The sequence below is a fragment of the Podarcis vaucheri genome (genome assembly GCF_965113315.1).
Source record: "Podarcis vaucheri genome assembly, chromosome: 11".
Lineage (NCBI taxonomy): Eukaryota > Metazoa > Chordata > Lepidosauria > Squamata > Lacertidae > Podarcis > Podarcis vaucheri.
Genome location: NC_138749.1, coordinates 52,296,621 through 52,311,884, shown reverse-complemented (window position 1 = coordinate 52,311,884; position 15,264 = coordinate 52,296,621). Strand labels below are relative to the sequence as shown.

Sequence of the window (15,264 nt, the reverse complement as noted above, 5' to 3'; positions counted from 1 at the left end):
GGCTGGCTGCACAGTTCCCCTGCATAGAGAATCTTAGCTGACTTGTTCTCACAGCCAATCACAAGAGAGCAAGCCTCTCCTGCCAGTTTTGTCACCTCTGCCTCTTACCTGATGTCACATAGGATGTCACCTATGGGGACACAGGCTGGACCTGATTAGGCCCGTGGGCTGAAGGTTCCCCAGGAAAGAAATCTCAATATGCAAGGAAAGAAGTCACACTGCAGTTAATAATGACCAAAAAACCTTTATTCTCCCCAATTCATGATTTTTGCTTCGGTGTGTCGCTAAAAGGCACGTTGTCCAGCAGCAGTTCTTTTCTTGGTACAAGCACTAGAAGAGAAAAGGGTTACTTGTAAGAGTTCATATGATCTTTACAAAGGGAGATAAGCCGTTTGTCAAACTATAGCAACTTTCTTTTTCTTAAAGGCATTTGCAGAGTGGATATATACCTATATCTTGTGTGTTAGAAGCATCCATATGTTTGTGCCACAGCAATAAGTATAATTAGGACTTGACCGACTTGTTGCTCTGGTAGCGTGCCAATTAACTGTGCCCAAAGAAAAACAAATTTTAGCATTACTGAACAAGTGCCTTGCATTTAAATCAGGCATAGGCAAACTCCGGCCCTCCAGATGTTGGGCATGACAATTACCATCATCCCTAGCTAACAAGACCAGCGGTCAGGGATGATAGGAATTGTAGTCCCAAACATTTGGAGGGCCGGAATTTGCCTATGCCTGATTTAATTCAAGTGCTCGATTGTATAGGGAGGTTTGCTGCCAACTTATCTGCAGTTTTATTAAAGGTGGGAGGGTAGGAGGAGGGCAAGAGAAAAAGGCAGCCAGTTTATTTTGCTTGACTGCGTTGTCCTTTATCTGCCCTTGTCTCTACTGTAGTTCTGACCATCTGGCACCTTAAGCACCCGCTCAAGAGCTGGTCTCTAGGCTATTTAACCTAATCTGACAAAGGCTGCTACCCTAATATACACCTCCTTTGTACCAGCATTTAGTCTAAGGGTAGTATGCACAAATCAAAAGGCCGAGATATCCCTGTTAGGACCAAGGGAATAGGGAAGGGGATACAGTTCAGTACCAAAGTCCATCATTTGCACACACAAGATCCCAGCTTCGTTTTTTGGAATCACCAGCAAAAGGAAAGGGTCTGTTATCATCATCATCAAACCTTTTATTGGCATCACATACAAACATCCAAAACAAATCAATACAGAATTACCACTTCCCCAGTGGCACAAAACATTTGCTAAAAGAAAGGAGTCAGAACAATCTATCGTCACATCTCTAGGTCTCCAGGGAGACCTAGACGTCTGCAGTGTATTTTGACGACAAACAACCAAATAGAGAAATTTAGCCACTAACTTGGTGAGCTCCTGATCATTCCCCAGTAATAGAAAATGTATGACCTCCAACTATGGTTTCCATTTGGGGATACAGAGTTGATCTAGAAATTGTTGGCGGAGATCAGCATATAGTTTACAAATAAGAACCATATGTGTAAGGGTTTCCACCAGGTGGTCTTCACCTGGGCAAGTTCTTTCTCCTTCCACCCTGCCTGGGAACCTTCCCCAAAGGAGGTTTGATGGATTTGAGTCAAAATTGGGCACACTTGCAAACTGGAGAAACTGTTCTGGATGCCCACACACCCTGCAACCAAGCACACATCATAGTCTATTACGTTAACTGCAATATACTGCTTCTTTCAAAACTAATTTCAATGTAGGGAGGGGATCTGAGTGCCAGGAAAGGCCTATGTGGGTGCACGTGGACCTGTATGGGCCATATTGATAGCTCCTGGAGTAAAAAAAGGTAAAGGTAAAGGACCCATGGACAGTTAAGTCTAGGCAAAGGCGACTACAGGGTTGCGGCGCTCATCTCGCTTTCAGGCTGAGGGAGCCGGTGTTTGTCCACAGACAGCAATCCGGGTCATGTGTCCAGCATGACTAAACCACTTCTGGCGCAACGGAGCACTGTGATGGAAACCAGAGCACGCAGGCACATGGTTTACCTTCCTGCTGCAGCGGTACCTATTTATCTACTTGAGTTGGTATGCTTCCAAACTGCTAGGTTGGCAGGAGCTGGGACAGAGCAATGGGAGCTTACCCCATCGCAGGGATTCGAAACCTGAACCTTCTGATCGACGAGCCCAAAAGGCTCCATGTTTTAGACCACAGCGCCACCCGCATCCTAATAGTTCCTGGAGCAGACACTATGAGACTAGGTGGACCTGACCCTGCAGAAGACAGTTTATGAAGTTTTATGTTCCACATGGGCCATGACAGACATCCATAGCTAGACCGGTCGCGATAGATTCCCGCTTTTGTAGGAACGCAAGAGCCCTTTCTGAAGTCCAGCTTACATGGAGGAGAGAATATGTTCAGGAAGGAAACTGCATGCAGCCAAATGGTGAATCAGATGGATTTCAGGATACTTAATCATTTCAGCATGGGGGGGGGGATCATAATCCAGCACCACCACTGTATATTCGGTCCCCCAAACAGGACCATCAGCAAGAACACTTTTAAAGGTATAGATGTCACGATGCGAGAAGGAAGATTTGCTATGGTTGTGGGCCTAGAGGTGCAGCATTGCTTTTTTACGCAATGAACAAATGTATCCCATACGTGAAAATAAAAGGCATAAGGCCTATGCTCTGATATTAAAGGTTCCGGTTCTATATGGAAGACTCTTGGCGTTCATGCAGCGTGGCATGACTCATTTGTCGAGCTGAGTTGCAACCTCCCTGCATCTTCAGTCCAGGTTTTTGTCTTGCTTTTTAAAGGGATGTGGGGGAAGCCCAGGATGGACAAGAGGAATAATGGGTTGTAGCGAGCCTTATATGGGAGTAGGCAGTTGGGAGGGGTGTAGAAATGAAGGGAACGTCGCCGGTTGCCAAGGAGATGGGAGAGAAGGCAGGGAAGAGGGAAAAATGTCAGAGCAGGGAGTTATGAAAGGCGGGTGGGAAGCAATGAGAGGTTTGGAGAAACGCGACTTCTTCAAGTGATTCTTGCTTACTCTTGTTATACAGGGCTCTTTTCTTCTCCCTTGCTGATCCAAAATACTCTGATCCCATTTTCAGCAAAGGAAATCCTATTCCTGTTTTTGAGAAAAGGCCAGTTTGTGTACTGTTTTTTTTTAAGGGTGTTGATCTGAATCCCACTCTCTCTTCAAGAATCCCAGAACAGTCTTTTATCCTTGCCACTGCCCAGTGAGTTAAGCTCAGGTTGTGATCAGCGGCAGAGGCTTCTAAAACATTTCAGGGAGTTTCAGGACTGAACAGAGTCCTGGACTTTCTCCACATTTATGTCCAATATGCTAAATGGCTGCTGACTGACATATCCATTTAGTTGATATTGTGAAGAACCGGGCAAGTAGGGCCACTTAGAAAGCCACAATCAAAAACCAAGAGACAAAAAGCTTGCTAGCAGAGTGAATACCATGAGTGTTGACTTATTTCATACATTTATATCCATGACAAAATTCAAGACTGGGTGCGCAGGGGTCCTGAGCAGTCTCCCATCCCCAACACAGACCAGCCCTAGTTCACTGAGCTTCTGTGAGGCTGCCACGCTGCCACAATTGCACAGCATACATGTCCCTACACATGTGTGCAAGCTATTTCTCAGTGGTCAGGGAATAAACTCTTTTGAAACATAAATGGCTTAGGGGTGAGGAATTTAGCTTAAAGGTGCCTGGTGGGAAACTCTTCTCCACTATCATTCTGGTTCTAGGAGGGTAGGGCTGATGATGGTCAAAGTAGAGAGGGGCTGGAAACAAATCCCCAAATACAGAAAAGCATGACTAATTTTGAGTTAATCTGGATAGCAGCATGCCCTAGGGCGACACCAACTGATAATGTATACTTTCTCTTTCTCTCTCCCAAACCAGAGCGCTGTGGTCTAAACCACTGAGCCTCTTGGGCTTGCCGATCAGAAGGTTGGCGGTTTGAATCCCCGCAACGGGGTGAGCTCCGGTTGCTCTGTCCCTGCTCCTGCCAACCTAGAGGTTTGAAAGCACACCAGTGCAAGTGGATAAATAGGTACCACTGCGGCGGGAAGGTAAACGACGTTTCCTTGCGCCCTGGTTTATGTCACGGTGTCCCATTGCTCCAGAAGCAGTTTAGTCATGCTGGCCACATGACATGGAAAGCTGTCTGTGGACAAACACCGACTCCCTCGGCCTGAAAGCGAGACGAGTGCCGCAACCCTATAGTTGCCTTTGACTGGACTTAACCATCCAGGGGTCCTTTCTCTTTTCCCTTTATACTGGTGTGACAGTGAGCTGACTTGCATCTACTCAGTAAGACTTGCAATTACAAAGTGGGAGTTTGAAGCATGATGAGCGGCTCAGTTTTGCTCTCTTGGCCTCTATTAGTTCGAAGCGCTATTACCTGCCGGTGCAAAGGTGTTGTTGAAAGTCTGCAGGTGAAGAACTGAAAACCGAATTTGTGTCGATTTGGCTTTAAGTTGATAGGGCTGTTTCCTTGCAAACATGATAATTTCTGTTTTGAAATGCAATGTGTATTTATATATCTCATGTTCACTGTAAAGCAGAGGTTGGAAATCTACAGCAAATACATGCACTCTTCTTTTATATACGAGTTTTTGATATGTTGTTCAAATGAATGTAACATATTGGGTAGCATCCTATGTTGTCCACCCACCTGTGCAATTGGAACACCAGTTTCTTTTCATCCCCGAGTGCCCTGCACACTCCTCAGATCTGTTCCAGAGGATCCTCCAATCCTCTAGAGCAGATTTTGGGGTAAAATAGGGCAAGGAGGTCAAACCTTGTTGTGTGAGTGAAGACCTGCTTGAGCTACCTTGGTTCTGATCCACTGTTAGATTAAGATATTAGTGGGAAAAGTATAACAGCTGTCAATATCAAGGAAATCAGCAATGCCCTACCCCAGATAACAAAATAGATAAATTGAAAAATACATATATACAGTGGTACCTTGGTTCTCAAATGCCTTGGTACTCAAACAACTTGGAACCCAAACACTGCAAACCCAGAAGTAAGTTTTCCAGTTTCTTTACTTTTTTCGGAAGTTGAATGTGCTCCATTTTGAGTGCCACACGCCTGTTTTGAGTGTTACGCTGAGATCTGTCTGTTTTTGCTATTTATTTTGAGGTCTGTTTTTGTTTTTGCGGTTCATTGTTTTTGTTTTTGTGACTGTGTGGAACCCAGTTCAGCTACTGATTGATTGATTGATTGTGTGATTGCAGTACATTATTTATTGCTTTCATTTTATGGATCAATGGTCTCGTTAGATAATAAAATTCATGTTAAATTGCTGTTTTAGGGGTGTTTTTAAAAGTCTGGAATGGATTAATCCATTTTGCATTACTTTCTATGGGAAAGCGCGCCTTGCTTTTAGAACGCTTTGGTTTTGGAACGGACTTCCAAAATGGATTAAGTTTGAGAACCAAGATTGTACCACTGTACAAACTACGCAAAGAAGAGCAATTACAGACAGAACCAAGAAAACCCAAGTGCTCTTCCTGTGGAAGTAGAAGATAATTTCAAAGTTATTTTGGTAGTTCTCCCAAGATCTACTGCTTCTTTTAAACGTTATTTAGAATCTCACTAAATTTCATAACCAACATTGTTTTTCTGAGCATTTAATGGTACCGCTTGCTCATTCCAAACAAACCAGGCACAAATGCTGAAGATAATCTTATAATAGAAGTAAACAACAGTTAATCCTGAAACCTGGTTTCATCATTTGAAAGGTTAGCAAAATTCTGAATGCATTTAGTGTGCTATGTACCCAGAAGGAAGTAGGAGTGTTTGGTGTTAAAGCAGACATGAAGCATTTACAACTTTCCAACTTAAAAATATTATTTACTTACATACTTGGTTGGAATCCACATGAACACCTTGAAGGACAGATGTTCGGAGTATAAATTCTACATCTGAACCTATTTTCACAAGCTGTTCATAAAAGGGGAGGGGGAAAAGAGAATTGTTTGAACACCTCAGCATTATTTTTGGAAGACATCATCTATGCTTGTTGAGAACAAAGTACCAAATCACTTATAATTCTACAGCACCTTTCATCTCTTAAACTTTCAAAAGAGGACTAACGAAAGGACTATTGACTATTTCAAATGTCAATAAAAGGAATACTGATTTTCCAGAGTTGGCAACAGACTTCCAGGCAGCTCCACATTTGGGAACAATAAATTGAGCATGTGGCCAGCATGACTAAATCGCTTCTGGCAAACCAGAGCAGCACACAGAAACGCCGTTTACCTTCCTGCTGGAGCGGTACCTATTTATCTACTTGCACTTTGACGGGCTTTTGAACTGGTAGGTTGGCAGGAGCAGGGACCGAGCAACGGGAGCTCACCCCGTCGCGGGGATTCGAACCGCCAACCTTCTGATCAGCAAGTCCTAGGCTCTGTGGTTTAACCCACAGCACCACCAGCGTCCCTTAAGTGGGTCCCTAAAAGGACCTTTATATACTGATTGAAAGAATCGCGCTAGGAAATTCAAGCACAGGTTATCCTTGCTCTTCTGCTCCCAACCTTAACATTTTAGTGATCACCCCACCCAACCCCCCAACCCCCCCGATATGGTCTCAACATTATCGGATTAAAAAACAACAAAACCATGGGATTTTAAGACTAACAAATGCATCCTCAAGGGCTGGTTTTGAGCTGCCTTGGTCACCTCTGGTTAGGAAGCACAAACATCTATGATGAATTGGTTCAAACACAGCTGTTACTGGGTGGGGAGGGGAACTTACAAAAAGTGATCTCTTCCATTGCTCCAGAGTCTGCAAGTGGACTCATGAACATTTGGTCAGTGCAAGGTATCATTTTACCCATCTTGTGTCTGTATGAGAGTACCTGTCCTAGTTTTGAATGCAAATTACTACAGAGGCTGATTTAGGTTTATTTTACCACCCCTCAAAAAAAGAACCTTCAGGAATGCCACTCTTAAGAGCTCTTCTTTACGAATTCCCACAATTGGTGTACATTTATAAATGGAAGCCTTTGTAAAGAAATAATTCAGTGAATGGAAAAACTTTCCTGAAGGGGAACCACAAAGACTTATTCACTCGCCCTCTACAGGTGGCAAAACAGAACACCTATGGTTAATTTTTCAATATAATTCAGCTCATAATTGAAGTAGTAAGTTATTTAGAAATGTGTTCCGTGACCCAAAGGAGAGTTTGTAAGCGATTTAGCTTTGTTTTTTGGTTCAGTTGTCCCTTGCTCCCGTAGCAAGGAGCAAGACACACAGGCTTCAACAGTGGCAGGGGAAAAAAAGGAAGAGTTCCAACATACTAGTGTATCCCCTAGTGGTGGCAAAAATAAAGTTTTATGAAGTCACTGAGAATTATCTGCTAGAAATCCCCCAAATTTGTGCATTAAAGAGCTTGGAAATGGAGAGGTGGTACCTGTGACAGTTAAGGATTTCTATTAAAGTACCTCAGCTATTTTTTCAGAAGAAGTCTCATCTTTATTATTTTTGAATTCTTCATTTATCTTAAGTCTTGCAGCTGGATAAAGGGGGGGAAAGGGAAACGTTAATTTCTCTACATTTTGTCCTTTACGGATTCTACTTTTATATGCTAACAATATGCAAACCTGTAACATACCATTGCAGTCGCAGACTTGATTCCACAAAACCCTCATGCAAAAATCTGTAATTCTGTACTGTTTTGGGGGGACAGGAGGCGGGCAGGTGTGGAGGATTCCCTGGTCCTGAATGGGGTAACTGTGCCCCTGAAGGACCAGGTGCGCAGCCTGGGAGTCATTTTGGACTCACAGCTGTCCATGGAGGCACAGGTCAAATCTGTATCCAGGGCAGCTGTTTACCAGCTCCATCTGGTACGCAGGCTGAGACCCTATCTGCCTGCGGACTGCCTCGCCAGAGTGGTGCATGCTCTGGTTATCTCCACTTGGACTACTGCAATGCACTCTACGTAGGGCTACCTTTGAAGGTGACCCAGAAACTACAACTAATCCAGAACGCGGCATCTAGACTGGTGACTGGGAGCGGCCGCAGAGACCACATAGCACCGGTCTTGAAAGACCTACATTGGCTCCCAGTACGTTTCCGAGCACAATTCAAAGTGTTGGTGCTGACCTTTAAAGCCCTAAACGGCCTTGGTCCAGTATATCTGAAGGAGCGTCTCCACCCCCATCGTTCTACCCAGACACTGAGGTCCAGCACCGAGGGCCTTCTGGCAGTTCCCTCACTGTGAGAAGCCAAGTTACAGGGAACCAGGCAGAGGGCCTTCTCGGTAGTGGCGCCTTCCCTGTGGAACACCCTCCCACCAGATGTCAAAGAGAACAACAACTACCAGGCTTTTAGAAGACATCTGAAGGCAGCTCTGTTTCGGGAAGCTTTTAATGTTTGATGTATTATAGTATTTTAATATTCTTTTGGAAGCCACCCAGATTATTATTATTATTATTATTATTATTACCAGAGTCATATTTGCATGCAGTAGGACTGGGGTAAAAATCTAGTTCATTTCCCCAACAGACAAATGATAATACAGGATACCATGATGTGTTTCGAGAAACTCAAATGCTGCTCTTCAGTGTACAGGTTTAAATCTAGCTACAAATTCCACTACATGACGCAATTCACACAACCAACCAAATTTAATCAGTCTTTGTAGAATCCACCGGTTTAAGAAGAATATGCTATTTTGGTTCTATCTCGCATCATTTTAAATGTGTAATAAAATTGCTAGTGATAAGAACTGTGTATTAATTGTCAGTCAAACATCATCATGCAAATATAGAGCAGTATGCTAATACAGGTGAAACTCGGAAAATTAGAATATTGTGGAAAAGTTCATTTATTTCAGTAATTCAACTTAAAAGGTGAAACTAATATATGAGATAGACTCATGACATGCAAAGCGAGATATGTCAAGCCTTTATTTGTTATAATTGTGATGTTTATGGCGTACAGCTGATGAAAACCCCAAATTAACAATCTCAGAAAATTAGAGTATTAAATGAAATCAGCAAAACAAGGACTGCAAATAGAGCAATATTGGACCTCTGAGAAGTAGAAGCATGCACATGTACTCAGTACTTGGTTTGGGCCCCTTTTGCATCAATTACTGCCTCAATGCGGCGTGGCATGGATGCTATCAGCCTGTGGCACTGCTGAGGTGTTATCAACACAGACTGTGGAAACTTCACATTGGACTTCAAGCATCTGGCATTGTGTGCCTCCCCATTCTTCCTCCAGACTCTGGGTCCTTGGTTTCCAAATGAGATGCAAAAGCTGCTCTCATCAGAAAAGAGATTTGGGGTTTTCATCAGTTTCATCTGTATACCACTATCTCTTATGGTATTGTTGTCAGCTGAAAAAAAAGAATGTTTTGCAACAATACTGCAAGATGCTTTTGGTAGGCAAGGCTTCAGAAGAAAACAGTCCTGCATATATGTTAGAGTCAGTCACATTGCTTCATTACATGCCGGTACATGCTATATTAAAATCATGCTATAGTAATAACCTGACCATCAGTTATTCTAGTTCAGTGTTTTCTTCATTAACTGGAAGGGGCTCCCTAGGGTTTCAGAAGGGACATTTCCAGTCCTACCAGGATATGTTGGGGATTGAACTTGAACCCTTCTGCATGCAAAGCAGTTGGTCTACCCCAGAGCTCTAGCCCAGTATAAGAAAGTTTGTGTCTCACATGTCCCTAGTTCCTCAGCCAGGTAAATAGTTTGGTGTATGTATAGCTGGCCTAAATTATTCCATTAATACTGTAGCAACTTATATTCCATGCTTTTGAATTATGGTGCTGGAGGAGACTCTTGAGAGTCCCGTGGACTGCAAGAAGATCAAACCTCTCCATTCTGAAGGAAATCAGCCCTGAGTGCTCACTGGAAGGACAGATCCTGAAGCTGAGACTCCAATACTTTGGCCACCTCATGAGAAGAAAAGACTCCCTGGAAAGATGGAACGATGGAGGGCACAAGGAGAAGGGGACGACAGAGGACGAGATGGTTGGACAGTGTTCTCGAAGCTATTAACATGAGTTTGACCAAACTGTGGGAGGCAGTGGAAGACAGGAGTGCCTGGTGTGCTCTGGTCCATGGGGTCACGAAGAGTCGGACACGACTAAACAACTTATATTCCCATGTATTTAAATGTATTTCATTCAAATAAGCTTCCCTCCTGTTATTCACACCATGTATCAGCTACATGGAAGTCCAAAGGGAAGGAATACTGCGGCTAACCTCAAGCTGCATCAGACAGTTTGTCACAGAAGAAATGGCCTTAACACCAGTCTTGTAATTCTACTTGCCAATGGCGGTAATAAATTGCATGTTGACAAGTGGGTTGTTGAGGAGAGTGACACAGCACTCAGTCCCTCCCCTGAATCTAGCATGGAACCAGGCAGAGGGCCTTCTCAGTAGTGGCGCCTGCCCTGTGGAACACCCTGCCATCAGATGTCAAGGAAATAAGCAACTATCTGACTTGAAGGCAGCCCTGTTTAGGGAAGTTTTTAATGTTTGATGTATTTATTGTGTTTTTAATATTCTATTCGGAGCTGCCCAGAGTGGTTGGGGAAACCCGGCCAGATGGGCGGGGTATATATAATAAATTATTATTATTATTATTATTATTTAGAAATCGAAAAAGGTGCCCGACAATGGAAGCCCCCTCCTCCAGCCTCTAACAAACTATTATAAATTTTGACAGGCCAATGACTTTTGCAGGGTTAGTTACAAATCTATTAGTCTGGCAAACACCCCAAGAAAGCAAACTTCTAGAGAGTAGTCATGTAGTAAACCCTGCAAAAGCATATACCACAATGATGTTAATAAGGTGCCCAAAGACAGCTCTTAGTGCCAAGATAACAAAGATTTTATTTACCTTCTAGGGCTCTAGTATCATTTTTGAAAACGTGTTGTCTCGTTCTGTGCAAAGTTTTGAAAAGCTTCAAGACCTGAAAATGCAACAGAATATTGTGGGTTTTTTGTTTGTTTTTGCATTGTCATAAGCAGGAGACTATTCACTTTACATTGCTAAATAAGCACCATAAACCTTTGTCAAGTATGGAGACAGGTAGATGTGTGTGTGTGTTTGCAGGAGGTAGGCAGCTAAAGAAGAAAAATAACAACTTCCACTTTTTTCAAATATGCAAGATCAGTGATGGTGCTGTTTCTTGCCACTCTTCCTCATAGTAACAACATGGACACCTAACAGTGCAGTACAATATGCACTACTTGGTTGATAAACGCCCACAGGCAGTACAGTGGTGCCCCGCAAGACGAATGCCTTGCAAGACGGAAAACTCGCTAGACGAAAGAGTTTTCCGTTTTGGAGGTGCTTCACAAAACGAATCTCCTATGGGCTTGCTTCGCAAGACGAAAATGTCTTGCGAGTTCCTGCGGGGGTTTTTTCCTTCCCCCCCTTTTCTAAGCCGCTAAGCCGCTTATCAGCTGATCCGCTAAGCCGCTAATAGCGCTAATCCGTCAATGGGCTTGCTTCGCAAGACGAAAAAACCGCTAGACGAAGAGAATCACAGAACGGATTCTTTTCGTCTTGCGAGGCACCACTGTACGATGGTGAGTACTTCTCCACTTCTGCACAGTAAAAATGCATTTCCATCTAAGAGGCCATCAGCAGAAAGTACGTTTCCGGGCACAATTCAAAGTGCTTGGTGCTGACCTTTAAAGCCCTAAACGGCCTCGGTCCTGTATACCTGAAGGAGCGTCTCCACCCCCATCATTCAGTCCAGACACTGAGGTCCAGCACCGAGGGCCCTCTGGCGGTTCCCTTGCTGCGAGAAGTGAGGTTACAGGGAACCAGGCAGAGCGCCTTCTTGGCAGTGGCACCCGCCCTGTGAAACGCCCTCCCATCAGATGTCAAGGAAATAAACAACTATTTGACTTTTAAAAGACAACTGAAGGTGGCCTGTTTAGGGAAGTTTTTAAGCAAGCAAATAAAATACAAATTCTTAACTAACGGTAGAAATTGTGGAAAGATTTTGACAGATTTTTCTGAGCACTTGGGGTCAAAAGAAAGTAATTAATTTTTTTATACTTTTCAAGTTTATACATTTCACTAATTTTCAAGTTTATACATTTCACTAATTTTACAATCATTTTGACATTTCAAAGCTTGACTTCCTTCTCCCTCTTTCTGTAGTTCCAAGCTGCAGGTTATTACAATAATAAAAAAAGAAAGTAATTTAAAACCACCGATCGTTGAGACATTTCATTCCGAATCTGCAGGACAGAGGCAGGTAGAGGTGGGGGTCCCCAACATAAATCCTGGCTACACCCATGTCCATTGCTAGGGATGCCAACTTGAATAAAAAAAATATTTTTGGGGGAAGGTAAGCCCCGCCCCACATAATCAATCACATGGCACACCCTTTGGGAATTCCCATCAACTATTTTTTTTGGGGGGATAGCCCCCTCATATATATTTATATATATATATATATATATATATATATATATATATATATGCTTTCGTAGATTTTCACGGGTACAGGAATGCAGGTTTTGGTGTCTTCGGGTGTCTTCCCGTGTAAGAGTCAGGGTGTCTGGGCGACGTTTCGACGAGGTCTCACTCGTCATCTTCAGGCTGGTGCTTTCGGCTTCTTGTTACTGGAACAGAGCAGAATCTGGTGTTTGAGTTCCTATAAATACTGTTGAGGGGTGTGGTGTATAGCCTACAACGTTCTGGGCAGAGAGGAAGTTCCTAGATTAGTGTGCCTTTTCTTCTTTTGTTCCTTAATTACTTGAGGGATATCTTGAGTGATTTCATGAGTGATATTCTGAATACCACTGGGTGGGTCATTAAGTGTAGATTAGTTGCTAAAGCTTTCGTGTCTTGACCTCTTGAGCTTGTGAAGAGTTTTTCTGAGAAGATGGCTGTGCTGCATTTAGTTGTGCTCTGGCTTGGCTTCGTGTATAGGGGCGAGCTGTAATTTTGTGCCTTGTGCCAGCCAGATCTGTGTAGGGATTGCAGGGGGGTGCAGCATCCGGAGGTGCCACTATAGTTTGGCTACTGGATGGAGTCTGTAATATGTCTGTGGAGAGGGTCTGGGTTTGGGTCTGGTGTGGTTGATTGGTGACGGCGTTCTGTGTGCCTCTGGTAGCCAAGACTCTCATCTCCAGAACCAAACGCCTGGCTGACAAAGACCACTTGACAACTGAGTTACAGAATCTCTCAAATGTGTTAATCGCCAATGGATACCAGAAAAACAAGGTTACGAAGCTAATCCAAAAAGAAACACCCCCCAAAAACCAAGACACAGAAGAAAACAATGGCATGGCCCTCCTTCCTTATATCAAGGGCACTACAGACAAAATTAGCAAAATCCTCCATAAACACAATATCAAAACAGCCTTCTGCACCAACCAAAAAATAGCCAATATCCTCAGAAACCCAAAAGACAAAATCCAGCTCGAAAACCAAGGGGTCTATGAAATACCCTGCAAAGTCTGCCCAGCCACGTACATTGGACAAACAAACAGACGAATAAATGCACGTATCGCAGAACACAAGAATGCCGTCAAAAAAGAAGAAAAAACTTCCTCTCTTTTCCAACACATGAAAGAAACAGGACACGAAATTAATTTTGCAGATTCCAAATTGCTCTTTAACATGGAACATCACCACAAGAGAATAATCATGGAAGCCATCGAGATAGAGAAACACCCTCACAACATGAACAAGCGTGACGACACGTCCCGCCTGCCTGACATCTGGAAATTAGCCCTCCCCACAAAAACCGACACCAGAACCAGAGGCACACAGAACGCCGTCACCAATCAACCACACCAGACCCAAACCCAGACCCTCTCCACAGACATATTACAGACTCCATCCAGTAGCCAAACTATAGTGGCACCTCCGGATGCTGCACCCCCCTGCAATCCCTACACAGATCTGGCTGGCACAAGGCACAAAATTACAGCTCGCCCCTATACACGAAGCCAAGCCAGAGCACAACTAAATGCAGCACAGCCATCTTCTCAGAAAAACTCTTCACAAGCTCAAGAGGTCAAGACACGAAAGCTTTAGCAACTAATCTACACTTAATGACCCACCCAGTGGTATTCAGAATATCACTCATGAAATCACTCAAGATATCCCTCAAGTAATTAAGGAACAAAAGAAGAAAAGGCACACTAATCTAGGAACTTCCTCTCTGCCCAGAACGTTGGAGGCTATACACCACACCCCTCAACAGTATTTATAGGAACTCAAACACCAGACTCTGCTCTGTTCCAGTAACAAGAAGCCGAAAGCACCAGCCTGAAGATGACGAGTGAGACCTCGTCGAAACGTCGCCCAGACACCCCGACTCTTACACGGGAAGACACCCGAAGACACCAAAACCTGCATATATATATATATATATATATATATATATATATATATATATATATATATATATATATATGGGGTGGTGAGACCTCTGCCCCCCAGCTCCCAATGGGACTCCCACTCCGAAGCCCAGCTCTGCAAGGCTCTCAAACCAGCCCCCCCACCTCACTCTAAGCAATGCAATTGGGTGAGTGGGGTACCAAGTTGGGGAGGGGTCATGTCACAGGTCACGTGATCGCAGAGGGGGCCTATTTACCTCCCGGCTTCTCATCGCAAGAGCAGCAGCAGCAGCAAACAGGCGCAGCAGCCAACGCTTTAAAGGCAGAGGCGAAGCCACGCCCACTCACGCACGCTGCGGCTTCCCCGCCAGCCAATAGGAAGCGCCTCCTCTTGAGGACGGCCCCTACCCTCCGATCCGCTTTCAAGCGGCTGCGCGCGGCGCAGGAGCCATAGAGCTAGAAAATTAGACTGACCGACGCTGCCTCGAATTGCGGGAATCCCAGGAGACTTAGGGTGGGGTTGGTTTGCTTTTTTATTTTTGAAACCGCGTTTGGTTGATGTACTGTACAAGGTAGACGTTGTTGCCAGCGGCCTTGTGGTGCTTAGGAGGATCAGACCTCCGGAAACAGCAGCATGGCTCTAGGTCCTGCTTTCCAGAGGGCATCGGTCCTCTGCTTTAAGGTGACTTCTATTTGCAGAGCTTTCCGACCGTAGCCTAAAGTTAAAGCACCGTCAGAAGGGAGAGCAGGGGCCTCGGAGTTGCCGGTCAGCACCTGGACAGCAGCCCGAGAGCGAGTCACACTGTCATAACCTTTCCCTCCCGAAGGAGATGTGTTGCATTTAAAAATAATTATTATTTCTACACTTACATATGTGCTAGCTTATGCAGACTTTACTGTCTTCCTTTTTT

At 44.1% G+C, this 15,264-nt stretch overlaps 1 protein-coding gene across 1 annotated transcript; it reads right to left on the bottom strand.

The window, feature by feature from the left end:
- Positions 1 to 224: 224 nt before the first annotated feature.
- LYRM7 (LYR motif containing 7) lies at positions 225 to 14,765 on the bottom strand. The gene is made up of 5 exons (XM_082191687.1): positions 14,611 to 14,765; positions 10,881 to 10,953; positions 7,457 to 7,527; positions 5,870 to 5,951; positions 225 to 330 (listed from the first exon to the last, which is right to left on the bottom strand). Exons 1-5 carry the CDS (start codon positions 14,623 to 14,625, stop codon positions 260 to 262), a joined length of 312 nt encoding a protein of 103 aa, XP_082047813.1. The 5' UTR covers positions 14,626 to 14,765; the 3' UTR covers positions 225 to 259.
- Positions 14,766 to 15,264: the final 499 nt, after the last annotated feature.